Raw genomic sequence first — 16,322 nt, 5'->3', positions numbered from 1 at the left:
TAAAATACTATTTTGATATATTTTATATAATTATTTTTTATTTTCTAAGTTATTATCATACTGTAATTTTGTCATTATAATTAAATTATATTAAAAGAAATGAAAACCCTATCTCTCTAAACTAGTATAAGTGATCTATTTTTGGCGTAAAATGAATTATACAACTTTATATAGATATCTAGTACAAATACAACAAGATAAAAGTGTATAAAATAAAAATTTAAAAAGTAAAATGACACACCAAAGTCAAAATTATCAACTTAATGTCACTTTGCTTTGACTTTTAGTACATTTTCTTTCAGTTCAGTTGAAAGTAGTATCTGTGAACCTATGAACTTATTGTATGCCTTAATTTTATTTATATTTTAATCAAAATTATAATTTAGTTTTTTTTAGGATTGAAGAAAAAAAATTATATATTTTTTATAATTAAGTGAGTAAATCCATATAACCTACCAATCTTTGATGGATCGGACCGAGTTGAATTTTCTTAGACTCATTAATAAATGAGTTAAGTTGCATTAACTCACCACTAGTGCATTTTAGAGTTTTTACAACGTTGTATATGCCTCGGTTCCTATGGACCCGCTGCATATAAGCACGCGGTGGTAGTTTTGTAATTAAATTCATCTTTTATGCCTCGGTTGTCATAATAACCGAGGCATATGGCTAAAAAAAATTTGACTCAACGCTTTGACCCCTAATTTAATTTATTTATTTTTTTGACTGATGCAATATGCCTCGGTTCTCTCTTAACCGAGGCAGTAGAGACATGTAAATATTTTGACCACTGCGTTGACCCATAATTTGAATTTTTTTTTACTGAAGCAATATGCCTCGATTCTGTAATAACCGAGGTAGTAGTGGTAATATATGCCTCGGTCTAGCGCCAACCCGAGGCAGTAAGGGTACAATATGCCTCGGTTTTGAATAACCGAGGCAGTATCCCTTCGTAGGGTTAAAAAACCCAAATTCCTTCATTGTGCAGTGATCTCCGACTTCTTCTGCGAGCGTTCATCTTCCCCGGCCAACCTTCATCTTCTCCGACGACCAGCGCCACCGTCCCGCACAGCTCCCACCGTCCCGCACACCTCTGACGCACAGCTCCCACCATCCCGCACACCTCCGACGCTCCAGGCCAGCGTTTCGTCGCCTGCACCGCACCGCCACAGCTTCTTCTTCTTCTTCGACCAACCACCACCGTCGCCTGCACCGCACCGCACCGCCCTTCTCCGACGACCAGTGCAGCTTTGCGCCACCGTCCCGCACACCTCTAACGCAGAGCTCCCACCATCCCGCACACCTTCGACGCTCCAGGCCATCGTTTCGTCGCTTGCATCGCACCGCCGCGACTTCTTCTTCTTCTTCGACCAACCACCACCGTCGCTGCACCGTCGAGGAGCCGTGCACTGCCACCAGAGCCGCTGCGTGTTCTTCACAATCAAATTATTTTTTCCATGTACTAATAGTCACATGAAGTGGAAAGTCCTGAACATATGAATATTCCAATATCTTTGGACGATCCTCTTGGTGCATTACACCAGCTTGTTGGCATTATTAGTGATAAGTCGATGGTAGTTCCATGGGATTCTGATGTATTTGGGAGAGATAGTGACACCCCAATGTACCTGCATAAGCAAGATGTCTTGGAGCTTGCGTCGGGTACAAAAGAACTGAATATTACCCTTATTCAGTTATGGATGATGTAAGCATCTAAACTATTCATTATGTTTAATTAATTTATATAGTAACTTATATTAAATAAATGTTTTTGTCCAGGTATATGTTTAGTGTCAGTAACAATATGGGGTTGAGTGATGTATATGGGTTCATAGACCCCCAACTCACTCATGTAGGCAATAAATTTGATGACATTCAAGCATACGTCACTGAATGCTTTGGACAAGGGAAGAAAATATATTTTGTCCCTTATATTTCTGGGTAAGTGTAGTTTGTTGACTTCTAATTATAATATATTATTTTAAGGTACAACAACGAATTTTGTTTTTATTGCAGGCATCATTGGCAACTAGTTGTAATTTCCATGAAGGACAACATTGTTGTGTGGCTTTGTTCCTTGCACAGGCCTCCTCCTAACCATCTTAGACAAGTTATAGATTGGTAAGAACCTCAATTTTATGAACTTTCTTTCTTATATAATTGTATCTTAACACCTTATATTTTTCATAGTTCAATCGTTGCACATAGCATGTTGTTAGGGAAATCAACTGCTATGACAAAAAGGCTAGCATGGTTGAGCCTCAAGGTTTGCTATTTTGGTCTATAGTATTATAATTATTCAATTTCTTTTCTTCATGAATTACTTATAAATGTGCATTCATTGTAGTGTAATTTACAAACCGGTTCATATGAGTGTGGTTACTATGTAATGCAATGGATATCAACCATTGTATGTGCTCGTATCACAAGTGATTGGGAAACGGCAATAATTTCACTATATGAAATACTTATATGCAATTTTGGCTTAGTTTATATACTAATTTAAATTATTCTCTTGTGTGCAAAGATTTGGTACCAGTACATCAATCCCCGTCAAGTCCATCAAATATTTAAGGATAGCTTTGGCAAAGTATATTATTCAAATGTACAATATTACTTAGTATATTTGTTTATGAAAGCATATGATATTGTAATGAGTTCTACAATATGAATAGTATTTAAGTATTGTAATGAGTCCATCAATTATAATATGATATTGTTTCTGGCTGGTTCTATATTTCTGGTTCAAAATTTGTAGGTTAAATGTGCTAGATTTGAATGAAATAGGACCAGAATTTAAAAAAAAATAGCTTTATGCTTCGGTTGTAACCAAAACCGAGGCAGAAGATTATTCGAATTTTTAATTTTTTTTTAAATGGCCATATGCCTCGGTTAGACCAGAACCGAGACAGTAAAGTTCACTTTCTGTCACGGTCAAAACAGACCCGAGGCAGAAAGTATATTAAATTTTTTTATTTTTTGAATTTCTGGTACTCATTAGGCCTCGGTTGTACGGAAACCGAGGCAGTAAATATTATATATGCCTCGGGTTAACCGAGACATAAACTACTAGCTTTTTACCTCGGTCGTATATGCAGCAGTTGCGGACCCGAAGTCAAAAACTAGAAATAACCGTTGTCATTTCCCTTCCCTACACTAGTACACTAAGTAATCAATTAGTAATAGATCAAACCAGGTGGAACCCAATTTGACAACAATAATGTATTAATTAAGTGACAATACTAACATTCTTTACATAATAAAAGTATAGCTCACTAGAAATATTTCCTTAGACAAGTATTAGTTTAACTAAACTTTTTTAACTAGAATTAAAATAATTCCAAACAGTCTGAAATTTTGGGCTAGAAAGTTATACATATTCATTATTACACGCAGTAAGAAAAATTACTCAGCTAAAATAATATGAATACAGAAAAAAAATGATGTTATCAACTTTCGCCGTCACATGAAATAATCATCAAGGGTCAGAACAAAAATTGACTTATATGCTACTTATAATCGTTGTTCATTTTATTTTGTAGTACAATTTATTTATATATAGTTATCTTGGAAATAAGAAAAACACTCGTTCTTTGAGTTTCTGACACAGCGTTGTTTTAGTTAGGTATCCTTTCCCTATCATTCATATATATGGCTGATAAAAAAAGTTCTTTCAGTTTCTGTTCTTAGACGCAAAAGGGAATGGGAACAGGGCTAATCATATTCCGACGAAAAATCTCTAAAAATTCATAAAGCATCTATATAACATAGATATATTGGTCCTACAATTTCTTGATAAAAAGAGGAAGAAGAGGCTTTAAATAGTATGTTACTTTTAATTATTACGATCCGAGATAAATGGGGTAAAACAACAGTGTAAAAAACAATTGTTGATAACAGTATCTGTTTTTCTTATAGTTTAACCCATTTTTCTTTATCTACTTTTAATTCATCACTATAATCATTATTAGATCATCACATTACATTACTAAAAAAAATCAAAATAAATTATCTAATAATATTGAAGTAATAGATTAAAAATGAGTCAAAAAAATGAATTAAAATATCATTTTCCTTTTCTTATAGAATAACAATATCGCTTTCGTATTATGTTTCTACCGATTAAGTTGGGCAAGGACAGAAGATTACTGTATAAATAAGTGTCCTCAGTTTAGGAACACTAATTAAGTTAATAAAGTAGGACTCATTACACCATGTATATGTTTGATATTTGAAACGAGCGAAATGTTTGCATTATATTCTATAACACTATTAATTGTTAGTTATAAATTTTAGCACACCTCTTAAAATAATTAGTGTGCTGTTATTTATTAACCCGGGACTAAGTTTTGCCTATTAAGTCTATACAAGAAACTTAGCATATATGCAAACCGATGCGTTGTGCTATATATATTTTTAGCACGTAATGAAGTAAAAAACTCCGCCGATAGTTGAAATAGAACAATGTTTGTAAAAAAGACATTATTATAATCAAAGTTCTAAATATAATTAACTTTCTATTTATAGTTACAATAATGGATATATATAGAATCATCGTCATAGTCATATTAGAAATCATTCTCTTCACTCTCTCTTTATATAGTTTTATATAGTGTTGTTTTTATTTTCTTCCAATTTCTTTCATGTATAGTACCGCAGTGATATTCATTCTATTTAATTTATTTTATTCTTTATTGATAAAAAAATCAGCGATTATGAATTAATAATCTCTTAACAAGAGTTTGTTCATCTCTTTTATGCTAATGATAATTGTTTATATATATATATATATATATATATATATATATATATATATATAATGTATGTTATTAGGTCTTCAAAGGGAGAAAGTTTATTGGAGAGTACAATACCAATAAATGTTAGAAATGTATAAGCCATGAGAGAAAGAAGAAAGGATGCGTACAAAAAAAGGCACAAGAAAAGTTTGGGTAAAAACCAACTCAAGAGAGTTTGCTTGCTTACTGATTTATTACAACCTTTGTTCAATATATGGAGTACAATGTCCCATCATATAGAGGGAAAAGTAAAAAACAAAATAGAAAAGAATATTTGATAATAATGAAAGAGAATCAAATATATGATATCTCTATCAATATAAATAAGGGTTAAATATGTTTTTGGTCCCTCAAGTTTCAGCGAAATTTGGAATTAGTCCCTCATCAAAACTTTTGACCAATTTAGTCCTTCATCTTTCGAAATGCATGAATCTAGTCCTTTTAACCAAATTTTGTTAAGTTTATCTGACGTTTCAAGCGCATTTCATGATAGTATTTAAATTATTTACACTGTTTGACACATTTTTGCTTCGATGTTAACTTAAATACTATCATGAAATGTGCTTGAAACGTCAGATAAACTTAACAAAATTTGGTTAAAAGGACTAAATTCACTCATTTTGAAAGATGAAGGACTAAATTGGTATAGAGTTTTGATGAGGGACTAATTCCAAAATTCACTAAAACTTGAGGGACCAAAAACATATTTAACCCTATAAATAAAAGCAGGAGATATATAATATCTTTATCAATAAAACCTAAGTTCAACCACATAAAGAATTTACATCTCTCTCAACCAAAAACCTTAACTTTAAGGTAATAAGTTTATGATCTTCATCTTTTATATAGCATTCTATTTTTTTATTTCTACTTAAATAGGACTTAGACTCACTTAACAACTATGCCAATTTAAACATGGCGTTGCCATATCTTTAAACATGTGATAGATAATGATTTCATATTAATGCAGTAGTTTTCTACATTATAATATATAAGCAATTAAGTAGAATAATTTTTTGCAATGTCCGGACTTAAATTTAGTTGTATCATTATTAAAAATTCTCATATTATATGAAAAATTTTGTAAATTTGTTAAATAAGATTGTAAAAAAGATTTTTTTCTTCTATTTTTTCTAAGAATCAATTGACAGATAATTATTTTTTATAAAATTATAAAATTTGTAAGTATTTCTTACAAAATTTGTTACAAAAAATATTTTATACAAAATCTTTTGAAAAATAATTGACAACAATTTCCTACAATTTTTTTATAACAAAATTTATAATTATTTTTTTTTTAAAATTCAAAATATAATTAACAAAAAATATGAATTTTTTTAGTAATAAATTAAGGTTGTGCACTACTTTACAAGGGTATAGGATTTCTCTACATGCTATTAGTAGAATTTATCCCTGTTTTTATATTTGTTTATAGATATGTTGAAAAAGTATAAGCAAGCCATGACAGATTGATCCTTTGTAAGAATAATACATATAATAATCATGAAAGTGTTATAAGGTTAAGTTTTTTAGTTTTTTTTTAATTAGATATTAATTTTTGTGTTGAAAAAATAAGAGTGTAAACTCTGACGTCTATATATTTGAGAAATTGCATCAGATAATTAAGAATTAAACGTACTATTCATGTATTTATGAATTATGTAAGTTCTCTAAAACATTATTTACTAATATTTAAATAAATAATTATTCTTTAAATCATTATCTATTTACCTTATATTAATATAGGCGAGATGTTATCGTGTATTTTAAATATGCATATGATATTATATTAATATGTGATAATATTATAATATTATTAAGTTAATATTAAAAATAAAGTGAGATGAATAGAGTAAAGAATAAAAAATAATTATTGATGAATAGAAAAAGAAAAGAAAATAAGATAGACAATTTTATAAAAAAAATATTTTTAATAGTTATAAGGACAAAATTGAAATTATAAAATATAAACACAAAAGAAATCCTTTATATATATATATATATATATATATATATATATATATATATATAATCATTGTATATTCACATGTAGATGCTTTGGAAATTTCATTAGACAACTAAAACTCAAACCTTGTAAAATTATGAATTATATATATGTCTTTTCATTTTAACAAGAATACACTATACCTCCTATTGGTCATTTTCTTTACTCGCCTGTGCTTCATCTCTTTTATTTACATGATTCTTGCTACTAAGGAAAGAATTGGACAAATGAATTCTACCGGAAAATTGTATAAAAAAACATTGGATTACAATTAATTATTTAAAAAAATCATTAACTAAGTTTAATGTTTAATAAAAACCTTAATGCAATCCAACTTATTTAATGCAAACACAATCCACTTATTATTTTTCATTTACGGACAGTTCATAAAAGTAATATATTTTTAAGATAGTTATTATTATTTTTCAAAATATTATAAAACTAATAATTCACAAATTAAACTATACAAATAATCAGAGGTTGAGTGTCTCATCTAAGGTTGGGACAAGGATGTCCTGATATAGGTAGAGCCAACAATGTCTTGGTTGAGATTAAGACAATAATGTTTAAGAGACTAATTAAGGCAACGATACTGTAATGGAGAAGAAGTCATTATGAACATAATTAAGTTCATGTCGTGACCAAAATTTATTGGACAATATCGATGATGCTCAACTAACAATTTTCCGATACAAAACACAAGATCTCGCTTAAATGTTATCGAAGTCAATCTCACAATCTTATATAAATGTTTAGATTCAAGTTAAAGAAAAAAAAGTTGTTAATTTTAATCCATTTTTTTCTTTGTTGAATTTTTAAAATTAGGGAACGAGTCATTAAATACCAGTAAAACTACATAAATGAATTTCATCCGTAAATCTTTTAGTTTTTCTTTTATAATATGGTTTACTAAATTAGTTGTGAATGATAAATGAATGGTTTTTGTATATCTGAATATAAGATTATGTACATGGTACACGGAAATACCAGATGATTCTGGACCGTACGACATACTCCGGTGAAAGGTTGTGATAGGTTTAGCACAGCAGAGTTATAAAGAGTGTTTCATCTTGCACCAGCATGATTGCAACAATTTCCATATCTACAGTATCAAACATTTAATGAAATAAAAACATTGAACCAATATAAAGTGTGGACGCACTGGTCCAGTAGGGTTTATGAGTCAACAGATATATGCAGGAGGAAGAAGGAAAAGATGGAAGAAGTCGGTGATGTGATTATACAGAGAAACATGATGTTGTTAACGTGGAGTGAGTTTATTGATCGGAAAGGGAATACGGGCATTGATTATTTTGTCTGTGAGGAAATACATTTTTGAGTGATGTGCAGAAATTTGAGCTGCAAACTTTGAAAATAAGAAGCAAAAGATATTGACTACAGTAGCGACATAAATGGCCGACATCTTTGTTCGGGACCCCACGTCTCTTTCCTTCATCACTCCAACCCTATCTATATCTATGGAGTTTATATATATATTATGAATCACTGCTAAACTGGTTTGGTTTGGTTTGGGTTGGGTTGGTGAGCTCTCTCTTTCTCTCTTTTCCTTTTCTCCCACAAGCTTTTAAATAATTTGGAGCATATCATCTGTGTGTATATACACATGTTTATAATATCTACGCCAAGCCACAGATTTTGTCAAAAAGATAAACTGAAAAGAGTCAAGGGATTCTGCTGGTCCATTGTCTAGCCAGTTAATGCATGTCAGAAAGGTGGATTTGAATATTGAAATTTCAAACACGATCCATACGCGACCGTTTCTACCACCTTTTACATCTTTCCTTCTCTTCTCTATACTTACTCTCGCTTTTCAACATTTCATATCGCACCATACTACATAATATTTTTTCTCATTGTTCCTCGAAAGAAAACTCAATAATTCTTGTCGAAACAAAGATCAAGTATTTTCTTGAGGTCCTGTGAAATAAAAAGTACTCAGGTCAGAAAATAATTTTTTATTTTAAGAGTTATCATTTAATTTATAGATAAAACAGTTACAAAAAATATTAATAAATTAACAAAATATCTTATTTCCTTATACAATAATAATTTTTAATAAAATATCAACTAATAATAAGACAAATTTAAATTCAATTTCTTAATCACAAACTTTAAATTAACTTTGAAATGTGTTATCATATCTAGAAATTAGGTCGAACTCGAACGGACGAGCAGAACAGAACAGTCATCTTTTCACCTTTTTATTAAATATAGACAATTCAGGGCTCCCAAAAAATTGCCGGTATGATGAGGATTATCTTTTATTTATATATTGTTTTCGGATTCTATTTCTAACATATCTGATTTTAGTGTTATTATTTACGTATCTTACAACATAATTCATATTCTACTTTATATATATATATATATATATATATATATATATATATATATATATATATATATTGAATTTTAATTAGTTGAAAATTAAAAATATTATATATATGCACTATATCTTATGACTGTGTTCCTCAACTTTTCTCCATTTAGATGAGGACTTTGAGCTCTTCAGTTTTGTGTGAAAATCTGTTCAGACTAAGTTGATTATGTCTTATTATTTCAAGTTATGTTTGGCTCCTGGTTGAATTCCATGGTATCAGTGACCTTTGAATGCATCATTTTATACGCTTTGTCTATACCTATTCATGTGTAGGATCTTTCTGTCTCTGTTTTTTGTTGTGTATTTTGGAATAGCAAAACAAGTTTATGGCTACTGTTTTAGTCTCATGTGCATCTTCTTTAGAGTCTTTTTAATCTTTGATGAATCTTTAGTTATTAAGTGTCATGATTTGTAAGATTTTGATGTCAAGCTTTTTGCATATTTTTGTATAGATTTTTTACTTTTTTGTAAAGGGGTTAGAGCATCCCATAAGTACTCTTCTTTAATTTATCCATTCTTTGTTGGAAAAAAAATGTGCACTATATGTAAATTTTCAATGCACTTCTAACACTAAGTAAAATTCTGTTACAATTTAAGCCTCTCGAACAATAAGTCGAACATTCATTTATTTGTTTAAAATATTTAAGCAACAAAACTGACATTTATACAAATTAAGAAATTAGTATTAGGAAAGTTAATTTGTCAAAAACAACAGCATTTATAATTTGACATTTAAAAAATTATTATCAAATCACTTTTATTCATATATATATATATATATATATATATATATATATATATATATATATTTTGTGTGTGTATGAAAATTCTCCATTTAATCTTAATGTATACCAATGTAAAAAAATTACATTATCGTACAAATTCGAAATACATAATCATTTATAAGTAAATAATAATATGAAAAACACAATCTTTGATTAGATTCATTCTAAATCTTTAATATTTACATTGTGATTAAATTATAAAACTCTTCTGCGGAAATTGCATTGAGTTTGATTTTGATACTATTAATAAAGATTTTTTTTTTTTGTAAATCATTAACTAATCAGGAATCATCTTTTAATAATAATTGTTTAAGAACTTATTATCATAAGCGAATTTTATACTCATGAATGAATAATAAATGTAATATTTATTATGAATTTATATGTGGGTAACAATTGAGTGGAGAATTTGGAATCATAGAAACAATGATATATTTTTAGAAGGCAAAATTTAGATGCCAAGAAAGTTTTTGTTCTAGCACAAGTCAAAAAAAGAGTCTGAACCACAAATAAGTTTCCACAAACAATTTTTTTGTTTTTTAGTGTGCACAATCTTCACACATATAAATATTAGGTTCTTGAATTAAGATATAAGTTTGGTAATGTTTATTTGTCTTTTGCGTTGCTCGTATATACATTTTCTATGCAGTAGGTGTTGTCACCTATATATTGTCTAAGCTGATGAGTCTTAATAAATGTTTTAGAGTGATATATGTTTTGGATCTTTAGAGCAGCTACCTAGAATGTTATGTCTCTAATATGGGATTCCTGCCATGAAAAATAGGGTGAATGACTTGTATGTATACAAATTTGTGTTTTGTCTCTAAAGAGTAGAAGGTAACCTTATAAAGTGAGAAGACTAGGAATGGATAAGACAATAAAGAATAGAAAAAGAGATTGTTATATGATTGTGTGGTTTTTTATTGTGATTTTTTTGCAGTACTAATATAAGATGATAAGAATAGAAGGATATATATAGTTCCTTCAAAGCAAGGAGCTAGAATATGGATGCATTAACGATGGAAAGGAAATATAGTGTGTGAAAGACAGAAAATGATTCACTAACAACATATTTAATCGTTTAGAGTTGAGGAGATAAGAGGTCTTTATATTATCTTGCAATGGAAAACAATCAAAGAGATATATCTTGAGAAATTCTCTAATCTATTAATGTTTTTTTGAAAAATGTACATTTATCTAATACTAACCTCCTTTTTCATGTAGAAGTTTATAATTTTTGTATTAATAGAGTTTTATAAGGAGAAATAATGTGACAATTTGTTATTATTTTAGTAATTTTTTTTTAACATTTTTATGTACGAATTGAGATAATTCAATCATCTCATTTAATTATATATAGAGTAAACATTCATTTAAGTCCGCATTTTGATCTTGGAAGTTTGATGCAGACTTTATGGGATACGGAAGTTTGATGAGTTATATTACAATATGGAATGTTAAGGGTCTTATTATTAGAATATCAAATATTATGAGTGTCAAAAATTTAGAAGGATTGTAAAAATATGACATATAAGAGATATGTTACAAGAGGAAAGATATGTTAAGTGAGTTGAAATATTATCTTTATTTATCATCAGATCAGTTAAATCAAGCTAAAGATCAAGCTAAGGGTGTGTTATTCACCCTTCGTCACATCTTACACAATGGTCAATCGATAATCATATATAAACGAACTGAAAATAATTATCACATGATTTTAAGTAATTTTTTTTCTGAAAATAAAGTCATAAAATTATTAATCCTATAAGTTTTTTCTTTTCAGATGCTAATAAAAAAACAAATTCAATAATATGACATAGACTTAACTAAATAAAAAAAAAATCTTATACACTAAATTCGTATTCCGAGTATCATAATGATAAATTTTTATTTCTAAATTTTATAATTATTCATAAATACATGTTTAAAGTTGTTGCCGCATTTATAATAAAACGAACATTAATGTTCAAGTATTGTTTCGATTATCATTTTTATACGTTTCTATATGCTGGCGTTATTAAAAAGTAAATGTATTTGAAAAATATGTCTGTGGCAAGTGACATCTGGATTTTCTTTTTTAACAGTACGGACATATAAATACAGTTATAATTTTATAAGGTTCAATATTTTCTAGTCTCTTAATTTGAATTTGAATGCAAAATTCATCTTTTCAAATTTTGAATTTTAAATTATTTTTATTTTCAAATTGTATTAATGAATGAATTTAATCGTTATAATCTAAGGATGTTAAACATTTGTTTACAAAAATGAAAGGATTAAAAATCATCTAATACTAATTAGAAAATATATATTTCCTTTTAATTTTAAAGAGTTTCATATATTTTTATATTTTTAGTCCTCTCACTTTTGCAAGTTGAATTTTGTTTTGTTTCAAATTTTGAATTGTTTTTATTTTTAAACTTTATTAACGAATAGATATAATTTTTTTTAATCAAACGACAATAAATATATATATATATATATATATATATATATATATATATATATATATATATATATATATTATGTGACAACACGTATTAATCCATAAAAACACATGTGTCAACACATGAACAAACATATAGCAACGTTGTTTTTCACATCACCAAATTTTAACGCCATTTGGTCACAAAAATAAATTTATTTATTATACTAAACTTTTAAAATAAAAATAATTCAAAATTTAAGATAGAGATAAAATATAAGTTTGAACGAAGGTTAATAACCTAAAAACATATAATCCTTATTTATATTTACTTTAGATGTAACAAAATAAAATTTAATAACGAACTAAGTAGTTGGTATAGTGCGTATAAGTTGAGTGTTCAGTTCCTAAATGTTTTTGAAAAGGGGCATCCTGCGAGACATAATCATATTATTCTCTTCGATAAGATTTAAAAGGTTAACTGTATGTGCTCACTTCACTTCTTCCTTCAACTTCAAAATAAGTGATCATTATTCTTCCTTCTTTTCTTTTTAACTGTTGCTACATCTAATCATCTTTATGATTTTGGTTTTGAAAAGTAAAAGAGAAAGAAAGCAACAAAAAAACACAATAAGAGAGAAAACTTTGTATGCAAAATAAAATGTTTTTTAATCTAATTAGTAGGATAAAAAGGAAATTACCTATTCGTGTACAAAGTTGAAGGAAAAAAAAAAAGTACATATCGCGTATCACCCGTGTCCCAAAACCAATTACAAAATAAATGTTATAAAATTACTATATATTTTTCGTTTGCTGAGCAAAGTAATAACTTAAAACTTTTTCTTTTGTCACGACAAAGAGTGTCACACAGCTATCTCAAAAGTAACTCAAATTATATGAAATAATTCAATAACTGTATTAAAGGTGTTGATCCACACTTGTTTTCAGCAAATCCATAAAATAAAGTTTGCTCAAGGAATTAAATCCACTATTTTGATTCTCATGACCAAAAGAAAAAAAAAAGTCATATATAGTTAGAACCTCGATGTCAAGTTGTCCCGTCAAAACTTAAGAAAAATGTAAACATGATTGAATATGTTATAAAGTTTTAGATTCTAACCCCAACTCACTCCATGGGTTCCATTGGACGTCACTAAAATCAACATCATACAAAGTAGACTTAAGGAGAATAAAGATTTCATTTATCCAAACATACCACAAACAAAACACGCAATTCTATATTGTGTACGTAGTGTGATTTTTCTACAATACAAATTTAATGAGGTGTTGTACAAATCATAGGAATTTATGTAGGATACTGATAAGTGTAATAATTACCTATTGTTTACACTTTTTAGAATCTCTTAATTGTCTTTTATTCATGTATTTTTGTGTTAATCTCATGAAAGAATTTAGGATTTTGTTATTTATTTCAAAAACATGTTTACTTTGATGTTTGTGGACTTTTGTAGAAAAGAATGGAAGATTGGAGAAAAATTCACTAGTTGCTGCCTGGAGCCACTAGCCCAGCTAGCTGGATCTACTCGCCCAGCTAACCAGACTCACTAGCCCAGCGAACCAGACTTACTAGCCCAGCGAGGAAGGCTCTCTAGCCCAGCGAGAATGAATGTTGGCCCAGCGAGTTTATCTTTTTGCTCAAACATTAAAAGTGTCGAGACTCGAACAGAAAGGCAGTTTTTGGTGGGAGGAACATTGTTGTAACTCAAGACGAAGGCAGAGACACTTTTGGAGCTTAAAGGATCAATCTTTCTTCATCCATTCTACCATTCCAACTCCATTTGTGCTCTAGATGTATAGGAGTAGCTAAACTCCATTTCATTGGGGTTGGATGTAATGTACCTAAACTCATTATAGTTTCATCTATGCAATAGAATCTCTTTCACTGCTTTTGTGTTCTATCTAAATTATTTTCGTGCATGATGGAATATCTATGCGTTTTGGGTGGTATCTAATCATTGGAAAGTGTTTTGGAACCCTAGACATGGATAGAACAACCTAAAGGTTTGGTTCTAGACATAGACCAAAGCTTTTGGTCATTCTAGACATCATTTTTAATGTGTCTTTTGTGTTTAAACCTCTAAGGGATTAGTAATTTTTACATAAAAGTTCAAAACATACCCCTAAGGGATTAGGGATTGAATACCTTTGATGTCAATGCTTGAGTAGATGAGAGATTTATATTGAGGTGCTTGCTTAGAGTTTTGGTCATGAATTCCAACCCCAATGAGTCTTTGCCTTGGTAGTTTATCACTTTAAAGTTTAGAAATCCTTATGTTTTCACTTGTTTCGAATTAATCAATGGTTATATTCAACGCTTAAATTAGTAAGTACACCTAGTTAACTAAACAAACGCAATTCCCGTGGGAAAACGATACTTGGACTTACCATTTTTATTACTTGCACGACTTGGTACACTTGTCAAAGTCTTAACAGATACATACTATATCTTGAGCATTGTGATTTAATAAAAAAGTATTAACAATATTTTTTGTTCATAAATATTTTTTAAAAAATGTATTAATTAAAACTAACTTATGTATAAAGTAACTAGGTTTGCACCTCACTTATAAAAATTTCAAAAATGTGTAAGCCTAACTCAAAAATTTTTTTAACAATTGTTCTGATATCATGTTAGAATTAGACTTTAAGTCTAACTTAATTCCACAAAATCAGCTTGTAAGATGAGGTTTGCACCTCACTTATATATCGAGAATTGTCCTTATCTCTAGTCGATGTGAGATTTCCAACAAATTTCTACTCCATTTCCCAATAAACTTCGAAATGAATTTCGAGGCGAAATTGTTATTATTTTGTATCCATGTTTTTAATCGTATCATTCTTTAATTATTTTTTTTGTTTATTTATTTTGTTTTTCATTTAAAAATACAACATATATAGTAAATTATCCTCTCTTTTCTGGATATGTGTTATTGTCGGTTATGAAAATAGTTCACAAACTCCATTTTTTCTGTCATGTTTTTCTTGAGCATATTTTATTTATTCATTTCCTTATGAGAGTCGTAACCCTACAAGGTATTTTCTCTTTCGTATTTATCTTTTTCTTCAAAATTGATGACGATGTTGTGAATAATCTTTGAAATTGAGAATTTTAGGAATGATATTGGTACTTAAGATCTCCTCACATCTGATGTTCCACTTGTTTGTAAGTACATCCAATCACCATATTTTATTTATTTATTTTTATTTTTCTTCATTTGCTTCCTTCTTAGCCATAATTCATGGTTTGTTTGAGCCTTTTACCTTTGAAGAAGTTGTCCTTGACCCACTTTAGCAACAAGCTATGCAAGAGAAAAAAAATTATTCTTGAAACTTTGTATCTCTCCCTCAATGAAAAGAAGTCATCGACTCTCAATAAATCTTCAAGACTAAAACAAAGTTAGACAGGTCTATTAAGCAATAATAAATTCAGTTTGATAAAGGATTCTCTTAGGAATATGGTATAAATTATGCAGAAACATTTGTCTCACTTGATAAGACAACTACCATTTGTATGTTTATTGTTGTTACCTTTGTTCATAAATGAAAATTTTTCATATTGATACTAAAAGTGTTTTTCTAAATGACGATACAAGAGAGAGGGTATACATGATACCTCCATTAAGTGTTTCTCAAAATCCAATGCATGTGTATAAGTCAAGAAAAACTTTTAATTGTCTCAAACAAGCTCCTAAGACTTGGTTTGGGAAGTTCTCCATAGTTATTGCTTTTCTTGGATTTTGTTCTAATGGTTGTGACTCTACTTTGTTTTTTAAGACTACTTCACATGTTTGTATTATTCCTTTTTATATGTCGACAACATGATAACCACCAAAGATGATGTAGATGAGATTACAAAACAATATGAAATGCAGGATTTAAGTCATTTTAG

The 16,322-nt window shown here is 28.9% G+C and overlaps 1 protein-coding gene across 1 annotated transcript; it reads left to right on the top strand.

Annotated features, from left to right (window-relative positions):
* The first annotated feature begins 1,571 nt into the window (after window positions 1–1,571).
* On the top strand, window positions 1,572–2,621 carry LOC146887955 (uncharacterized). The gene is made up of 6 exons (XM_085670718.1): window positions 1,572–1,705; window positions 1,780–1,941; window positions 2,017–2,121; window positions 2,191–2,266; window positions 2,348–2,442; window positions 2,525–2,621. Exons 1-6 carry the CDS (start codon window positions 1,572–1,574, stop codon window positions 2,619–2,621), a joined length of 669 nt encoding a protein of 222 aa, XP_085526844.1.
* Window positions 2,622–16,322: the final 13,701 nt, after the last annotated feature.

The sequence above is a fragment of the Vigna unguiculata genome, chromosome 3 (genome assembly GCF_037176805.1).
Source record: "Vigna unguiculata cultivar grain cowpea cultivar isolate G323 ecotype 2 chromosome 3, ASM3717680v1, whole genome shotgun sequence".
In the NCBI taxonomy this organism is placed as follows: Eukaryota; Viridiplantae; Streptophyta; class Magnoliopsida; order Fabales; family Fabaceae; genus Vigna; species Vigna unguiculata.
This window is presented reverse-complemented; position numbering and strand designations above follow the sequence as displayed.